Here is an 18,781-nt window from a genome sequence, read left to right on the forward strand (position 1 = left end):
GGAATTGATATTTAAAATCTATCCCAGCCACAAGAGTGCCCTACTAATCCGGGGACAATAATTTAAAATAATAATAGTTTAAAAAATAATATTATAATGTTGTGTAATCTATAATAATATAGACACAGCCATTTTTACTCAACGAAATATTTATTCGTGATAAAATAACTTTATAATTGTATTAGAGTACTTACACACATACAGTTAATCTGAATCGTGCATTAATTTGAGTGGTGACAGCTATTATGGGAGTGGCTTGATGGAGCGCAGGGGATGCAGATAACTTGATCTTGACCCTTAGGAAACTTTAATTAATGCGGTCACATAACAAATCTGCTTCAAAGATAAAATTACACAATACACATAACGACAAGCGGAATAGCGGGTATTTCGAAAGGTAACGAGTTCGACTTTATGCAAAGACTTCATAAAGTTTGCGTTAAAGTAAACTCGTAAGATGCCAATTGACCCGGACACCAGCTAAAACGTAAATTTTTTTATTTACAATTTTTCTCAGTCGCTTTGGTTCAAGCATATATAGACAGAGCACATTCTGACAATGGAAGAATAAGGAAACAAACAGGGTCAACATCCAGGAAGAAGAGTAAGGATGTGAGGTGGAAGGGTAGGAAGGCAAAAGAGTGTAAGAGGTAGAAGATGCCAATGATATAGGCATGTTTCTGATGAAATAAGGGCCAGTATTGTGGGCCATGTTCTTAATCATGACTGTACAATGGCTGAGGCTTTTTGAAGAGTGCAGCCAAATGTAAGGAAAGAAAAACGTATTTGTATATTGGAATATCACTGATCTCGTGACTCTAAAGTCCAGGGGGTGTTGATGATGGAGGACCAGGACCAAAAAGTGGAAGTGGGTCTGGAGACCACAGGGTTACAGGCAGGCCATGATGGCCAGTGGGAGGAGCCAGTGGGTAAGTTTATTTGTAATATTGCAATTGGATTGTGAAAGGTGTCATAACATGTTTGGGCTGTGCTCCCATTGCATGTATACAGCGTATATCTCTAGCGTATGATGTTTGGAACACAAAACCGTGAGTTTTCAATTGATTCCATTGTTTCAGAGTTTCAAAAAGCTCAGTTTCTCCCATCACTACTCAGTGTAATTATTGTTTGTAAAACTTGCATGTTAATTCCAAAATATTTTATTCTTACCATGGAAAACTGGTTTTAGAAACAGCTGGAAATATTTGTTTTTGTAACTTTTAGCACAACTTTTGAGCTAACTCAACTTTTAGCCAAGCCATTTAGACAATAATAGGCATTTTGTCATTACTTATATATGGCAATAATCTTGTTGACCAATAAAAGAAGTATTAGCTTCCCTTTGTTCCTCTTGATGCTTGAAATTCAATTGTATTTCTTCATGTGTATACAAGTAAAAAACTTGTTTCTTATGATCCCAAAAACCTTTTGATCTAAAAGTTTCTGCTTAAATGGACAAGACTAACACATTTATTGTAGTATTCTTATGTTGGTAGTGGGCCAATCACAACCTCTTTGTTATGCATATATGTTATGCATACTGGTTATTACACATTTCCTTTACTTTTATTTGTTGCTATATATACAGTGGGGGAAAAAAGTATTTAGTCAGCCACCAATTGTGCAAGTTCTCCCACTTAAAAAGATGAGAGAGGCCTGCGGTCTCATGGTTTTAAATTAGTAGTTTTTGACGCAGATTTTTTTGTAATCTGGACATGAACACAATGAACACAATGTTATCTTTGCAGAGCAATGCTACTTTTTTTTGTCCTGTCTGAAGCTTGACAAACATCATACACTTTCATTATATGGATAAGAGCAGTGAAGCCTAAAAAATTTATACTTTTGTGTTTAAATAACTAAAAAGAGAACCATGTAATTTGTCATCTTTAAATGAAAATTCAAACGGGCATCTTTTAGATGTATTTATATAGGTATTTATTATGCCTATATTCCACATTGCATTGTTATATTACATCTTTAGTGGTCAAACTGCCTATTTTCCAAATGCTTAAAACAATTAAAATATACAGTATTAATTATTGCAACTGAACCAGAGATTTCACGCTCTAGAAAAGTGCATGTCACATCCAGTCTTTAGAGAATGAACAAGGAAGATTCTCTCAGGAAGTTGGATCTTTAGTTGCTTTACTGTCCGTTTCAGCATCTACAAGACTGAATCCTGCAGGAGAGCTGAGGTTCTCTGGCTTCTTCTCAATGTCTTTAGTGTGCTGTTCCCCCTGAGGGAGATCTTCACCAGAGGGTTTCACAATCTCCTCTGCAGGGGAAGTGTTTTGCGGAGGCGTCTTTGATAAGGGACTTGTATCATCGGGACACAAAGAAGCAATGGCCTCCTCCTTCACGCCAGGAAATGTCCGGTCTGGATACAAGAGTTTCAGCTGTTCCTCAAAGTAACTCTCTAGATTAGCACCCACACTGGCCATCTCAGTGTCTTCCTACAAACAACATGAATACACAACATTAGATATCACATGTGTAGTATGTCTCATTCAAGCAGTACCACCGTTCTTTTGTGTTCAACAGAAAGAAAAAAATTCTTTGGAACAACTTGAGGGTAGGTAAATGGCAGAATTGACAATTCTAATTTTTTTGTGAACTAACCCTTTAAACGAAGTTAAAACATTTATCACCGCCTTTGAGCAAGTTTTGGTTAACTCAACACATTATCTAGCAGTCAAGTAACCTATAAAAACTTACTGAACTGAAAGAACCCGCCTAAAAATAAAAAAAAATAAAAGATAAATAAAATAAAATAATAATAGCTTACAAATAAGGACACTTCTCTGATGATGTCCAAAGCTTGTCTTATAACCACATGCGTCAGTATGCTTCCGTATCTCAAATAAATAGCCTAACGTTTTAAATTTATTTTAAATATTGTAACTTGTATATTAATCTCAACTATGAAATAACAGCTGAAAGACTAGGGAATGGTTAAAATAAACATATTGCACTTGAAAAGCTTTGAGCAATGAACCATTTGAAGATATAGTTTAGAGAAAAGCTTTGTTTCACAATGACTACTCTTTAAAAAAAAAAAAAAAAAAAACTAAAATGCTTGCTGTAATGGTAATGATATCAGTATAGTGGACAATGATTCTTTATTAAAAAAAATATATATATAAATAAATAATTGTTCACAAAATCCAAATTATTTTTGAAAAGAAAAATGATTTGATGTTACAAGTTTTTAGAATTTTTTTTTTGTGAGTTTAAGACTTAAAAAAATATAATAATTATAGAGTGAAGGTTTAAAAAGGTTTGACAACAAGCCCTAAATGAATGATACACACAAAACATTTAAAGCTATTTATATTCTATCTAATATTTTTTTGTATGCTTTTTTTCTCAAAGCCATCTTAAGAGAGAGAAAGTTTCCCTAATTGAAGAATCGTCCCTTATATCTTGAAAATAATACTGTAAGTCAATGCAAGTCAGCATACCTTGTGGAAAGTTGCACAGTTTTTGAAAATCAACCTGACGTCCTCCACAAAGTCCTCAGTGCTCTTGTAATTTCTGACCGCCAGTTTACTTCTGATCACCGACAGGTCCATTGGCGTCTTTATTATCTCACTGTACTCTGGCATCGACTGCAAATTTGAAATGTGAACCAGGGACAGAACAGAAAACAGTCCTAATCATTAAATGAAAAACACTACAGCTTTGATCCAAACTAGTGCTGGGCGGTATACCGGTTCATACCGAATACCGGTGTTTATTTTTGTTATGATATGAATTTTTTAAATACCGCAATACTGTATGTCGCTTAAACAACGTACGGAACGCGACACTGTTTTAAAGGGGTCCCTTTTCACTGTTGCACTGTGGTGAGGGCACAGCTGTATGTGTTACTAAGCGTGAAAGTTCAGAAACTGAAGCTGTAGAACTAATAGAACATGCTGACACAGAAGAACTCATCCACAATATCCACATTGACTGCCACAAATATCCACCGCCCCCTGCCATCAGCTCCCGCGTCTCACACCCACACAAGCGCGACTTTAGCACTAGATGCTGTCGCTTACTGATTGTTTGGAATTATAAGTATGTGCTTAGTTCGTCTGTTAATATCGCATGCACTTTTTTTAGTTATTTTTTTTTTTAGTTTGTTACTCAGACGCAGGCAGTGCACTGCATGAGACAAAAAAGTAATATAGCCAAAACAACCGCATAGCCGCTCTTTGGGGTAGATGCATGTTGATTTTATCAGACGCTGGTTAGTGTGGTATTTTTTGACAATATTCACTCATCATGACAGTAAAATAGGCCATTCCAAGTCAATATACTGCAGTTTTTCCTCTCTCAATCAGTACAAAATATGGTTCACACCCGGTCATGCATGAAAAAAAATACCGTCATGTACCGTGAAACCGGTATAATTTTGAAATTTCCTAGCATCTGTCGCTTACTGATTGTTTGGAATTATTAATATGTGCTTAGTTCGTCTCTTAATATCGCATGCACTTTTTTAGTTATTTTTTTTTTTAGTTTGTTACTCAGACGCAGGCAGTGCGCTGCATGAGACAAAAAAGTAATATAGCCAAAACAACCGCATAGCCGCTCTTTAGTGTAGATGCATGTTGATTTTATCAGACGATGGCAGGATTATTAATGAGAGTGACTCCTGGTTAACGTATTAAAAGGGGTCGTGTTTAGTCACTATTTAGTGTGGTATTTTTTGACAATATTCACTCATCATGACAGTAAAATAGGTCAATATACTGCAGTATTTCCTCTCTCAATCAGTAGAAAACATGGTTAACACCCGGTCATGCATGAAAAAAAAATACCGTCATGTACCGTGAAACCGGTATAATTATGAAAAATACCGTGATATACATTTTTGGTCATACCGCCCAGCACTAATCCAAACCCTAATGAATATATGTGGGTCACCCCAAAATCTGAAGAAAAACCTCATTTATTATATTCAGCTTACGGACTGATTAATTAACCTATCAAAAACAACAAATGACAAAATTAACATTTTTGAACTGTGGCATTATTTGTCATTTATGACAATTAAGCAAATTTTCCTTTCCAAACTCTCATTTCTGTAATGCAAAAAAAATCTCAATACCCTTCTAAACACAATGATTTGCTTATGTATTCATTACATTTTTATTTAAATCAGCATAAATTGAAGGCAGTAAAAAATATTACTCAATATACAAATATTTTAAAGGGGTCCTATTATGCTTTTTCAACTTTAGTTAGTCTGCAATGTTGCTGTTTGAGCATAAAAAAGATCTGCAAAGTTACAAAGCTCAAAGTCCAATTCAAAAGGAGATATTTTATTTAACAGAAATCCCTTTTCAAAAACTACAACGAACGACTCGTTTGGACTACAACGCATATTTTCCAGGATTTGTGATATCACAAATATCGACGAATGGGACGAGACCTGGTTGAGCTGCACTAGAGAAGGCAACGAGGGTTATCACTATGTCAATGACACGCTAGCTTTCCCAAGTCAGACGAACTTAGAGTGGTTACAATCATCCGGGTTTAAATCACACTCAAATTGATTTGATTTTGAGCAATATTTACACTGAAGCTCACAGCTCGAAGCTATGGTAAGGGGCGTGACATTTCCCGACCAGGCGCCGAGAGGAGCCAATCACAACACACACTAGTCCAGCTAACCAATCACAGCACATTTTGTATTTCAGAAGGCGGGCTTTCATTTGATACAGGAACATTTAATATTGTAAAAGCCAGACTTAAAAAAGATCTGCAAACTTACAAAGCTCAAAGTCCAATTCAAAAGGAGATATTTTATTTAACAGAAATCCCTTTTCAAAAACTACAACGAACGACTCGTTTGGACTACAACGCATATTTTCCAGGATTTGTGATATCACAAATATCGACGAATGGGACGAGACCTGGTTGAGCTGCACTAGAGAAGGCAACGAGTGTTATCACTATGTCAAAGACACGCTAGCTTTCCCAAGTCAGACGAACTTAGAGTGGTTACAATCATCCGGGTTTAAATCACACTCAAATTGATTTGATTTTGAGCAATATTTACACTGAAGCTCACAGCTCGAAGCTATGGTAAGGGGCGTGACATTTCCCGACCAGGCGCCGAGAGGAGCCAATCACAACACACACTAGTCCAGCTAACCAATCACAGCACATTTTGTATTTCAGAAGGCGGGCTTTCATTTGATACAGGAACTATTTGAGCCGTTCATACCAGACTAAGGAGAGAGGTGTTGTAATAATGTAAAATATGTGAAAAACAAACCTAGTATGACTATTCTAGTACACCCCCAAAACAAAATCAAGACTTTGTAAAAGAGCAAAATAGGACCCCTTTAACATTTAATGAAAATAATTTTTTGTATTACTTAGGTACTTTAAGATTTCTTATTATACTTGATTATCATGAAAATAATGTCACAATGCAAAAATACTAAATTACTATTTATTTTATAAAATAGGCTTAATTTTTTTTTCTTTATGCAAAATTCTGTTTTTCTTCGGGGTGAAATACGACCCAGACATGTGTTTAAAATATTTTTTGTTTCCCCAATGAAAATCAAATCTAGTTCATGCGTCTAGAATGCCATGTGAGATGGATGATCTTACCGAAGGCGTTACAGGCTCCTGAAAATCTGTGCTGAGCTCATTGCAGTAAAGACGAAGCAGTAGCCGCTCACATTTCTGCATGAACACAACAAATAATTGCAGCCATTTTAAAAAGATATTCGGAATGTAAAACCAATTTTGAAACTTAATAGTTCTAAAGTGACACCTAAAATAAAGCAGAACTAATTGAAAGCAGTTCATACTCTTCTGTCCACAGGAGTGAAAGCCTCAGAATCTGGATCCTGCTTCACATTGTTCGATTCTCCGCTACCACTGATGTTATACTGCATTTCAGGTGAGGTCAGGTCACGGCAGAACGTACAGTACCACTTACCACTACAGATACACACACAAACACAACACACATACATAACTTCAATAGAATTAATAAAAGAAAACTTCTCAGAATCTGACCATTCTCAAAATCTTTCTTGGAAATTTAACAATAAATAAAATGTTTTTAAATGAAAAAGATATGGTAATGCTTGCTTTGGGATAATACAACAAAATGTTAAAAACAGCTTTGCTGCTTAACAAATTTGTGGAAACCATTATACTTGTTTTTTTCAGGATCTTTGATGAATAGAAAATTTTAAATAACAGAATTTACTTAAAATAGAAATCTTCTGTAACATTAGAAATGTGTTTACCGTCACTTATGATCAATGTAATGCATCCTTGCTGAATAAAAGTATGAAAGATCTTACTTACTCCAAACTTTTGAATGGTAGTGCATCATGAAAAATATTAAGCAGCAAAAACTTTATTTAATATTAATAAGAAAACTTTCTTGAGCGCCAAATCAGCATTAGATTAATTTCTAAAGGATCATGTGACACATGAAAAATTCAACTATGCCATGACAGGAATAAATAACATTTTAAAATAATATTTTACCATATTACTGTATTTTTATAAATGCAACCTTGGTGAGCATAAGAGACTACTAGCCAAAAATGTGGAATAATTAAGTTTTATTTTTATATTTTTGTACAAAGTGTTTATGCACTAGGGTTGGTTATCCTTTGGGGTTTTTTCGATACCGGTGCCAAATCGATACTTTTAAAACGGTTCCGGTGCCTAAACGGTGCCTGAACCGATACTTATTAAAAAATATATATTAGAGCTAGAAAAAATGATGGATTGGCCATTAGAATAGGAATAGAATAGAGAGTGCAAATGTTAGAGTGTCAAGTTTTTTTAATTAAAACAAGCAGATAAAATTAGAAGTAGCATTAGAATAAAGAGTGCTAGAGCTAGAGGCTCAAATGAAGATGAAAGAGATGTGTTTTCAGCCGTTTCTTGAAAATATTAAGGACTCAGCTGCTTGAATTGAGCTGGGCAGGTCATTCCACCAGGAGGGAACAGTTAATGTAGAAGTCCATGAAAGTTTTATCATAGGTAGAATGCAAAATGTTTCAATACAAGCATTTCAGTCAAATGTAATTTATGCAATATTTCAAACCTTTAACCCACTTGGGAAAATCAACCCATGGCAAGTTTAAAAGTAGCCCAATTCTGTGGAAAAAAAAACACGGACTTGGCAACCAACAAGAGCTACCAGAGTCAGCTTTGACTGATCACAGGTCGAGAATAAGGATAGATGACTGACAAGACCAATCTGGAGTATTTGCTGCTCAACAGATCCTGAGCTCAAGGTGCATTTTCTCAGTCAGGAAATTATTTTTGATGTCCGGTGCCAGAGATGATGCTTCTAACGTCCGTTTTGGAAAACCTGAGGACAAATATTTAAATGGATCGCTCAGGCATGGCACCGAAATGAGGCAACGAAATCTGCGTTCGGATTCGGTTCTAGTACATACCGGTTACATAGGTACCGGGTTTCAGTACCCAGCCCTAGTATGCACACCAAATTAATTATATATTAAAATATTTTATATTAAATATCTACAGTTTAATTATCAAATCGGTTTAATTTATTATTTTCAGTTGGATCATCCGATACCTTGGAGATGCATTTAGAGTGGGGACATGGCAGCTGAGATGGAAGACTTTCGGACATCTGTCACAGCAGAGCAGTTCTCCTCCATTCTGGCACACCGCGCACCAGTCCTCATTGGGGTCTTCATCTGCTTCTGGGGTCTTCTCTGACTGCTGCTCACCTTGTGGCATTTGAGACTGAACCCCTGTGCTGTCTGGAAGACTGGCTTTAGCACTGGTCTTTACCTACAGTAACACAAAACAAAACAAAAAAAAGTATGTATATGTAAAAAGTGTACATGTATTGTGAAAAACTGTGATTTGTGTGTACCTGACAAAATACTGTACGTGAATTAGCTAAAGATTTATCCAAACAATTTCCTGCAGTTGCGGTTTTAAAAACAGTTTTTGGTATATTTGGTTGTCAACCAAATGTCAAATCCGAATAATTCTGATGTTCAAATCTATTCCTTCCGTGAGCTGGTGTGGAACGAGTAAAATCTTACAAAATGAACTTCATCGTCATCCTCTGGTTCATCTTTGATGACAATGACCGGCCCTGGAGACGTCCTGCGTCTCCTCTTGGTGGAAGGGTTTGATGGGCCACTCTGCGGGGCTTCTACACGCTTCCAGGAGCCAGAACTTGATAAAAAATAAAAATGACTAGATGTGCATTTTGTGAAAGAAACAGCAAGGTAGTAAAGGCAGTAATAGCTTTTCATGCTGTGAAACAAATTTACTAATGTAAATCTAGCAAATTTGTTTTTATATTTTTAATTTTTTAATTTATGTAAATGTATAACACTATGGCCCTGTTTCACAGACAGGGCTTAGACTACGCCAGGATTAAGTCTTAGATCAATTAGGGAATTTAAGTAGCTTTTATAAAGGTGATTTAGAAAAAAACATTACTGGTGTGCATCTTGAGACAAAACAATAACACTGACAACATTTAAGATATGTCAGTGCAACTGGCTTTCAGTTAAAACAACTCAAACATGCATTTTAGTCGAAGCTTAAACCTTGTCTGTGAAACCAGGGGTATGTTTTATATTAGCTTGGCCTTAATCAATCTTTCTATATTATTTTCCTTATTTGGGGAGTTGTGGATAAAAAAAAATATAGATACCATTTTGTCGTCAATATCACACTCCCCTACTAGAAATGTACAGCGGCAGTAAAGAGAGATGCCTGGATATAAACAGTACTAACGACCTTTACCTTTTTGCCTACTAATTTTTTATTTGATAGGTAGAGTCTAGCTGGCTAGTTAAATCAGAGTATTTGTTTACAAGCTCTAAAATAAATCTACTAAGGAAACAACCATCTACACTATGATACACTTCCATCACCTCTCATTTACATCCTTGACTTGGTCTACAGATGCTTATAATAATTCAATATGCAGATAAATGCAAGAATGAAAATCAATCCCAAATCAGTATGCAAATCATTGCAAGTTGATAAGACATTTTCACATTTTAATCTTAAATCTTTCAAGTACAACAAAAACCTATACAAAGCAAAGTTTAAAAAAATATATATATGTTAAGCATTTCTGGATGAACTCAAAATAACTCAAAACTTAAAATATTTAATAAGAATAAGAATATTTACCTGGTCTTTGGTTCTGATGAGGTGACGGACATTTGTATTCCTTGTACTAAAAGTCCAATAAAATCAAGACAATATTCAGTACTGTAAGAGAAAGCATTTGATAAACACAGAACTAGGCAGCAAGCCTTAATGTCTCCAATCAACAAGACAAGACAAGGTGGTCACCAATAGCAGCCATTCGTTTTTGCTGATGAAGCGTACCAGTTCGCTCTGTAGGTGTGGAGAGGTGACTGGGTTGATAACTGGGCCTTTGAGCAGACAGCAGCATGCTGGGTTCACATCTCCTGTTCAGGTATGACGTTACCTGCATGTTTTGCTTAAAAAAAAGCAAACAAAATTTTGCATATGCATTATTAAATATGAGACTGGAGTAACAGCTGCTGAAAATTCAGCTTTACCATCACAGAAATTGATTCCGTTATAAAATATATTTACATTAGAGTTGTCAAACGATTAATCGTGATTAATCGCAACCGAAATAAAAGTTTGTGTGTGTACCATGTATATTTATGTATATATAAATACACAAACATGCATGTATATATTTTCAAAATATTTACACACACATATATATATTTATATTTTCAAATATAATTTATATAAATAAATATTAATATTTTATATATAAACAAAATATTTTTCTTAAATATATACGTGCATGTATATTGTGTGTATTTATATATACATTTAAATACAGTATACACAGTACACACTGCGGGTGGGAATCACCAGAGACCTCACGATACGATACTATCACGATACTTGTGTCACGATACAATATTATTGCGATTTTAAATGTATTGCGATATTCTGCGATATATTGTAATTTATTACCTTTTTCCAACTTCAAATTATGTCCACAAACGAAAACTTTGGCAACATCTGTTTTAACTAAAAAGAAACATTTCTCAGTTTATCTCACTTCAGTTTTATTGTTGCAGTGCAAAATGGGATTGTCAAGCAGACAAACATATACATTTAAATACAGTATACACAGTACACACTGCGGGTGGGAATCACCAGAGGCCTCACGATACGATACTATCACGATACTTTATTGCGATTTTAAATGTATTGCGATATTCTGCGATATATTGTAATTTATTACCTTTTTCCAACTTCAAATTATGTCCACAAACGAAAACTTTGGCAACATCTGTTTTAACTAAAAAGAAACATTTCTCAGTTTATCTCACTTCAGTTTTATTGTTGCAGTGCAAAATGGGATTGTCAAGCAGACAAACTGACCAACACTTTCATGAAAACCTGTCATAAATGTTGTATGCACCTGGCAAACTCAACTATTTGTATTACAGTCTAGTCCACCTTAATTAAATGTAAACAGGTATGCATTGCTGTGCTACTACAGGTATTTTGAACAATGCAACTTGAACTTGTACAAAAAAGTTGTGCAGACCCTTCAGCAATTGGGGCATTTGAAAGTAAATCACTGTTAAATTTAAAATAAATAAAACAGTCTTACATCCATTTAAACGTGGACTGGGCTTTCCTGATAACTTTCCGCGATGCCGCCATCTTTATTTTTCTAACTTACTGCATGCTGAAGGTGACCCAGCTGACCTCACCAGAAAAAAACAACAACTCAACACCACCATCTAGTGGACTGTAAATACATTTATTTTATTATTCAACCAAATAGTATAATAAAAGATCGATACTTGGCATCCGTGTATCGATACAGTAATGCCGCGGAAAATATTGCGATACTATGCTGTATCGATTTTTTCCCCGAACCCTAGTACACACACATATATTATGCAAACAAAACCTTTTATTTTGGATGTGATTAATCGTGATTAATCATTTGACAGCACTAATATACATAGAAACATTATTTTAAATTGTAAAATAATTTCACAATACTACTGTTTTTTTATCCAATTTTGGATCATACACAGGTGCATCTCAATGAATTAGAATGTTGTGGAAAAGTTCATTTATTTCAGTATTTCAACTCAAATTGTGCAACTCGTGTATTAAATAAATTCAATACACATAGACTGAAGTAGTTTAAGTCTTTGGTTCTTTTAATTGTGATGATTTTGGCTCACATTTAACAAAAACCCACCAATTCACTATCTCAACAGAACTATGGCCTATAGGTAAAAATCTGTAATATTTATTTTTCACTGAAAAAAAAAAAAAAGGTTACAGTTGTCATGAAATTTTATCTGATTAATTGTACTAACTATTGTTCTACAAATAGTTGCAATAATGATTTAATTGTCTGTTTTTTTTCACTTAGTTACAATATAAACTTGATACACAATTATCTTGTATTAAGCAAACAAATGTTAATTCCCTTAAAGCTTGAGAACAAAATGCACATGTAGAATGTGATGAATAAAAATATATAAAAAACAAATATAATATTAAGCCAACCTGAATGTTATATTATAATATGTTTATTATTTCATTAAATTATTATTTAATAATATTATTTAATTGCATATTTGTACTTTAACATTATTATGTATATTTTACATAAATTACTTTATATAAAACTATAAGGTGTAACCATGTTGTGTGATTGAATATTTCCATGTCGACTCTTACATCACTTGCCCACCGCGGCACAGAGCCCCACCGTCGTTTAGATTTTTTTATAGTAATAAAAATAATTTAGTTCAGTAAAAGAACAGACACTACAATTAAAAACTGAACGCGGCTGCTCAATGCAGCGTGCCGAACGACAGTCGCACCACACAGATCAGATTTCATTTATCCAGTGAGGAGAGTGAGTCGAGCTGACTGACAAGAAGAGTGAGGTGAGGTGAGGTGAGACGAGACGAGACGAGACAAGACGATGGCAGATGATTTAGTTTCGAAACGAAATGCAAAAGTGCCTGTTTGGCAGTATTTTGGATTTTGAAAAGCCTGTTGACTTTGGCCGTTTATCTAAGGTGATTTTGGAAGTTTTTTTAAACATTCGTTACTTATTTAATTGGTTCCACAGATTTTGCTGATTTTTACTTTATTTAAACTTTGTAATTTATTTATTTTATTTGACATCAAGGTGTATGCCGTGCCTCCAAGCTTTCTTATTCGTTTTGCTAATAAACTTTTTACGTTTCTTATTTATTTGGTTACATATTATACATGTTGACTTATTTCCAGTTTTGTATTGGCTACCTATTTAAACTTTATGCACGTTATTTGTTATTTTATATTAGGCATAGCCTGCCCTATAGCACAGTGTATTTTTATTCGTTTTGTTAATAAAAGTTATGTTTTATATATAGGCTAAAGTGAGTTTGACGTTGTATTTTGTTGTTGCATTCAAGCAATTGACGCCGAATTACCACTAACTCGAATGGTGCTTTTAAGCTATTTAAAAGTGAAGGAAAGCGAGGAAAAGAGGGGATATTCAAATGAACTAAAAATGAACAATTGCTTTACGCCAAATTGCCGCTATTTGAAAGTGAAAGTAAAATGCGCACGGCGCTTTTGCAAGCTATTTAAAAGCGAAGGAAAGCTAGGAAAAGAGGGAACGCCTCTGCCCCCACGGTGATACCGATATTATCGGTGTTGTCACACATCGATTAACCAGTGGGAAAATTTCCTCACCGTCACAACCCTACCATAATCCAGTACCAACTGACACATACACAAAACAGCACGCATATACTTAAGACTATATTTACTCAAAATTCATTCAAAACAATTGATAGCTTTTGTAACAGACACAATTTTTGTTAACCTGTCAAGCAGCCACAGTTATCACCCAATGCTGATAACAAGATGTCCGGCACACTCACCTGATTGAACGTCTGTGGAGAGGGAAGTGAAGCTCCACTGGAGAAAGCAGCACTGTGCGGATAGCGAGTTCTTGGCAGCACCTCCATCGGTTTAGAAGGGTAGGTGGGATTGTTGATGAGACCCCTCAGAGTCTTTAAGAAAGAAAAACAGCAAGTTTAGAATGAAACAATTGTTCTTCCATTCATAAATGAGCATTATATTAACATGTACACTACCAACAGGAATAACTACAATAATTCACCAAGCCTCAACAAGGCTGCATTTATTTGATCAAAAATACAGTAAAAACAGTAATATTGTGAAAAGTTACTATGCTTTAAAATAACTGTTTTCTATTTTAAAATATTTTAAAACGTAATTTATTCCGGTGATAGCAAAGCCAAATTTTCAGAAGCCATTACTCCAGTCTTCAGTGTCACATGATCCTTCAGAAATTATTCTAAATTTCCATAATATTAAAATCACACTTCACCTGTGGAGGTAGGTTAGTGGGCTGAAGCATATGTGGGGGGCTCCGTGCATTATATCGCCGTCCGTGTTGTGGCATGCTGGGTAACGTCTGAGATGGTGATCCACCCTGTAAGGGTCTATGTGGAGGTGGCCCTGGTAAGCGCATGCCGTGGTACCATGACCACTGGTTGGGCGGTTGGTGGCGGTTGGTGTGCTGGGAGAGTTTCTCCACCTGCATCTGCAGCTGGGCCAGTGTGCTCTGCCGCTGCTGCTGGGACTGTGAGCTCGGGAACCCTGCCTGAAGACCGTCGAGTCTGGGGCCTGGGTTCATTTGCTGGAAAGGAAATGGCTGTGGACCGCTGGGATGACGCACTGGAGTTTTCTCTACGACTAAAGAACCTAGGAAAAGATTCAGGAATGCTTCCACTAGAGAAATTGTAGATTTGCAAGAATTTCACTCTTTTACACAAGCAAGCCACTGAAAGTACACTCCTTCGACAACGAGGGCAGATGGACATATTCGAAATGTGCACACTACTTAGTGGACGTTTGTTTTCGAGTGCTCAAAGCACTTGTGCATGTGCTCTTGTCTGTACTGCAGCACTAGCCAGAGCCAACAACAAAGTGCAGAAACAATGCAAGTAAGGGTGTGTTCACACTTGTTACGGTTAGTTCGATTAAAACGAACCCTGGTGCGATTGCTCTGTTAGTGCTGTTCGTTTGAGTAAGTGTGAACACTGCCATCCAAACCCTGGTGCGCACCAGACAAATGGGGATGACGCACTGGAGTTTTCTCTACGACTAAAGAACCTAGGAAAAGATTCAGGAATGCTTCCACTAGAGAAATTGTAGATTTGCAAGAATTTCACTCTTTTACACAAGCAAGCCACTGAAAGTACACTCCTTCGACAACGAGGGCAGATGGACATATTCGAAATGTGCACACTACTTAGTGGACGTTTGTTTTCGAGTGCTCAAAGCACTTGTGCATGTGCTCTTGTCTGTACTGCAGCACTAGCCAGAGCCAACAACAAAGTGCAGAAACAATGCAAGTAAGGGTGTGTTCACACTTGTTACGGTTAGTTCGATTAAAACGAACCCTGGTGCGATTGCTCTGTTAGTGCTGTTCGTTTGAGTAAGTGTGAACACTGCCATCCAAACCCTGGTGCGCACCAGACAAATGGACTGAGACAGCTAAAAAGATGGGTCTCGGTCCACTTCCAAATGAACTCTGGTGCGGTTCGAATGAAATATGAACGCAACACGGACCAAATACTTCTAAACGAACCAAAAACAGGAAGTAATGACAAGATGTGACGCTATGCGACATGATTTGACGATGCGGTGTAACCAAAACAAAATGAGCAGAGGGCAAACATGGAGCAACGATGAGGTAAAGTGCCTTTTAAGAGCTCCTTGTGAGTTTGCAGGTGGTGAAAATAAATTATATGTACACGCAAGAATGAGTGCGCTTAGTCCAGCAGATGGCATTAGGTGTGTTCGTCTTAAAGCGGCGCTGAGCAGACCGATCGGTTAATGGGTGCTTTGATATCATACACCCACAGTGCCGTTTTAAGCCTAACACACCTTTTGTTTGGGGTGTTCGGTGAGTTCCGTCACGATATATACCTCATTCAGCCCAACCAATCAGGTTGTGAACGTATCACTATGCCTTTAGGTTCGGTGTCTTTAGGTTCACTGTCAAAAATGCCAATGTGAACACTAAGCGGACCAGGACCAAATGTATCATTTTCCTTTTTGGTCCGGACCAAATGAACCAAACTCATAAATGAGCATTATATTAACATGTACACTACCAACAGGAATAACTACAATAATTCACCAAGCCTCAACAAGGCTGCATTTATTTGATCAAAAATACAGTAAAAACAGTAATATTGTGAAAAGTTACTATGCTTTAAAATAACTGTTTTCTATTTTAAAATATTTTAAAACGTAATTTATTCCGGTGATAGCAAAGCCAAATTTTCAGAAGCCATTACTCCAGTCTTCAGTGTCACATGATCCTTCAGAAATTATTCTAAATTTCCATAATATTAAAATCACACTTCACCTGTGGAGGTAGGTTAGTGGGCTGAAGCATATGTGGGGGGCTCCGTGCATTATATCGCCGTCCGTGTTGTGGCATGCTGGGTAACGTCTGAGATGGTGATCCACCCTGTAAGGGTCTATGTGGAGGTGGCCCTGGTAAGCGCATGCCGTGGTACCATGACCACTGGTTGGGCGGTTGGTGGCGGTTGGTGTGCTGGGAGAGTTTCTCCACCTGCATCTGCAGCTGGGCCAGTGTGCTCTGCCGCTGCTGCTGGGACTGTGAGCTCGGGAACCCTGCCTGAAGACCGTCGAGTCTGGGGCCTGGGTTCATTTGCTGGAAAGGAAATGGCTGTGGACCGCTGGGATGACGCACTGGAGTTTTCTCTACGACTAAAGAACCTAGGAAAAGATTCAGGAATGCTTCCACTAGAGAAATTGTAGATTTGCAAGAATTTCACTCTTTTACACAAGCAAGCCACTGAAAGTACACTCCTTCGACAACGAGGGCAGATGGACATATTCGAAATGTGCACACTACTTAGTGGACGTTTGTTTTCGAGTGCTCAAAGCACTTGTGCATGTGCTCTTGTCTGTACTGCAGCACTAGCCAGAGCCAACAACAAAGTGCAGAAACAATGCAAGTAAGGGTGTGTTCACACTTGTTACGGTTAGTTCGATTAAAACGAACCCTGGTGCGATTGCTCTGTTAGTGCTGTTCGTTTGAGTAAGTGTGAACACTGCCATCCAAACCCTGGTGCGCACCAGACAAATGGACTGAGACAGCTAAAAAGATGGGTCTCGGTCCACTTCCAAATGAACTCTGGTGCGGTTCGAATGAAATATGAACGCAACACGGACCAAATACTTCTAAACGAACCAAAAACAGGAAGTAATGACAAGATGTGACGCTATGCGACATGATTTGACGATGCGGTGTAACCAAAACAAAATGAGCAGAGGTCAAACATGGAGCAACGATGAGGTAAAGTGCCTTTTAAGAGCTCCTTGTGAGTTTGCAGGTGGTGAAAATAAATTATATGTACACGCAAGAATGAGTGCGCTTAGTCCAGCAGATGGCATTAGGTGTGTTCGTCTTAAAGCGGCGCTGAGCAGACCGATCGGTTAATGGGTGCTTTGATATCATACACCCACAGTGCCGTTTTAAGCCTAACACACCTTTTGTTTGGGGTGTTCGGTGAGTTCCGTCACGATATATACCTCATTCAGCCCAACCAATCAGGTTGTGAACGTATCACTATGCCTTTAGGTTCGGTGTCTTTAGGTTCACTGTCAAAAATGCCAATGTGAACACTAAGCGGACCAGGACCAAATGTATCATTTTCCTTTTTGGTCCGGACCAAATGAACCAAACTAACCGAACTACAAGTGTGAACACACCCTAAGACAGGGGTGTCAAACTCAATTCCTGGAGGGCCGGAGCCCTGCAGAGTTTTGTTCCAACCCTGCTCCAGCACACATAACATGTAGTTTTCAAATAAGCCTGAAGGACTTGATTATTTGGATCAGGTGTGTTTAATTAGGGTTTTGTTTTTCATGCTACTGAATTAACCAATGTGAAGTCCTGATTTTCTAATCTGTAAACAGCATTAAACTAATTCATAAACAGTTCTTCGCTTGCTTTTTCCATAGCCAGAATGTGACCCCAAACAATCAATGTTAATATTCACGATTACAAAAGTTCACAATTTTATTTTTCAAGAAATTGCACTCTTATGGAGCCCCACACATGATATGCAGGAATATATATTAGAGATGCACCGACTGTAATTTTGTTGGCCGATTCCGATTTCCAATTTTTTGGAAGTGTGACCTGCCGATACCGATTTTTACTGATTCCGATTTTCTTTCTAAGAACTATAATTGACAGCATATACAAACAAAAATCTATGCAAATTTCAATGCAAAGATTATTTACATAATAAAATAAATGATTAAACATTACAATTCCCCCAATCTGGACTAAGTTACAGATTTTCTCTCACTTAAACAACTCTCAAAATAAAGTGCTCTGTGACTGGAAAGAGGAAGAAATAGTTCACTTAAAATGAGTTGCTGTATGTAACAAAACAGATATCCTACTGTTTATAAACGGTCATTTTCCCCCTTAACCTTATTAAATGTGTCATCTTTCACATCAAATTCTTACTTTGTTTCAATTAATTCAGTTAGAATAATAAGAAACTGTAGAGTTGTTACCATTAAAATGAAATTAGTATTAACAAACTATCTTTCCACTGCTGAGGAAACAGAAGCTGCATCTGAAGTGGCATTAGATGCATTTACACAGACAGTTTGATGAAGC

At 36.8% G+C, this 18,781-nt stretch overlaps 1 protein-coding gene across 1 annotated transcript in view; it reads right to left on the reverse strand.

The window, feature by feature from the left end:
• Positions 1 to 1,932: 1,932 nt before the first annotated feature.
• trim24 (tripartite motif containing 24) overlaps positions 1,933 to 18,781 on the reverse strand; it is a 29,754-nt gene continuing 12,905 nt past the window's right edge. Inside the window, exons 9-18 of the mRNA XM_016246737.1 lie at positions 16,481 to 16,857; positions 13,956 to 14,087; positions 10,378 to 10,492; positions 10,177 to 10,222; positions 9,066 to 9,201; positions 8,585 to 8,805; positions 6,822 to 6,954; positions 6,619 to 6,693; positions 3,465 to 3,611; positions 1,933 to 2,456 (exon numbers count right to left, since the gene is read on the reverse strand). Of these exons, the coding sequence (XP_016102223.1) occupies positions 2,124 to 2,456; positions 3,465 to 3,611; positions 6,619 to 6,693; positions 6,822 to 6,954; positions 8,585 to 8,805; positions 9,066 to 9,201; positions 10,177 to 10,222; positions 10,378 to 10,492; positions 13,956 to 14,087; positions 16,481 to 16,857 (1,715 nt within the window). The 3' untranslated portion in view covers positions 1,933 to 2,123. The remainder of the gene's footprint in view (positions 2,457 to 3,464; positions 3,612 to 6,618; positions 6,694 to 6,821; positions 6,955 to 8,584; positions 8,806 to 9,065; positions 9,202 to 10,176; positions 10,223 to 10,377; positions 10,493 to 13,955; positions 14,088 to 16,480; positions 16,858 to 18,781) is intronic.

Source organism: Sinocyclocheilus grahami, unplaced genomic scaffold (assembly GCF_001515645.1).
Source record: "Sinocyclocheilus grahami isolate Dianchi unplaced genomic scaffold, SAMN03320097.WGS_v1.1 scaffold809.1, whole genome shotgun sequence".
Lineage (NCBI taxonomy): Eukaryota > Metazoa > Chordata > Actinopteri > Cypriniformes > Cyprinidae > Sinocyclocheilus > Sinocyclocheilus grahami.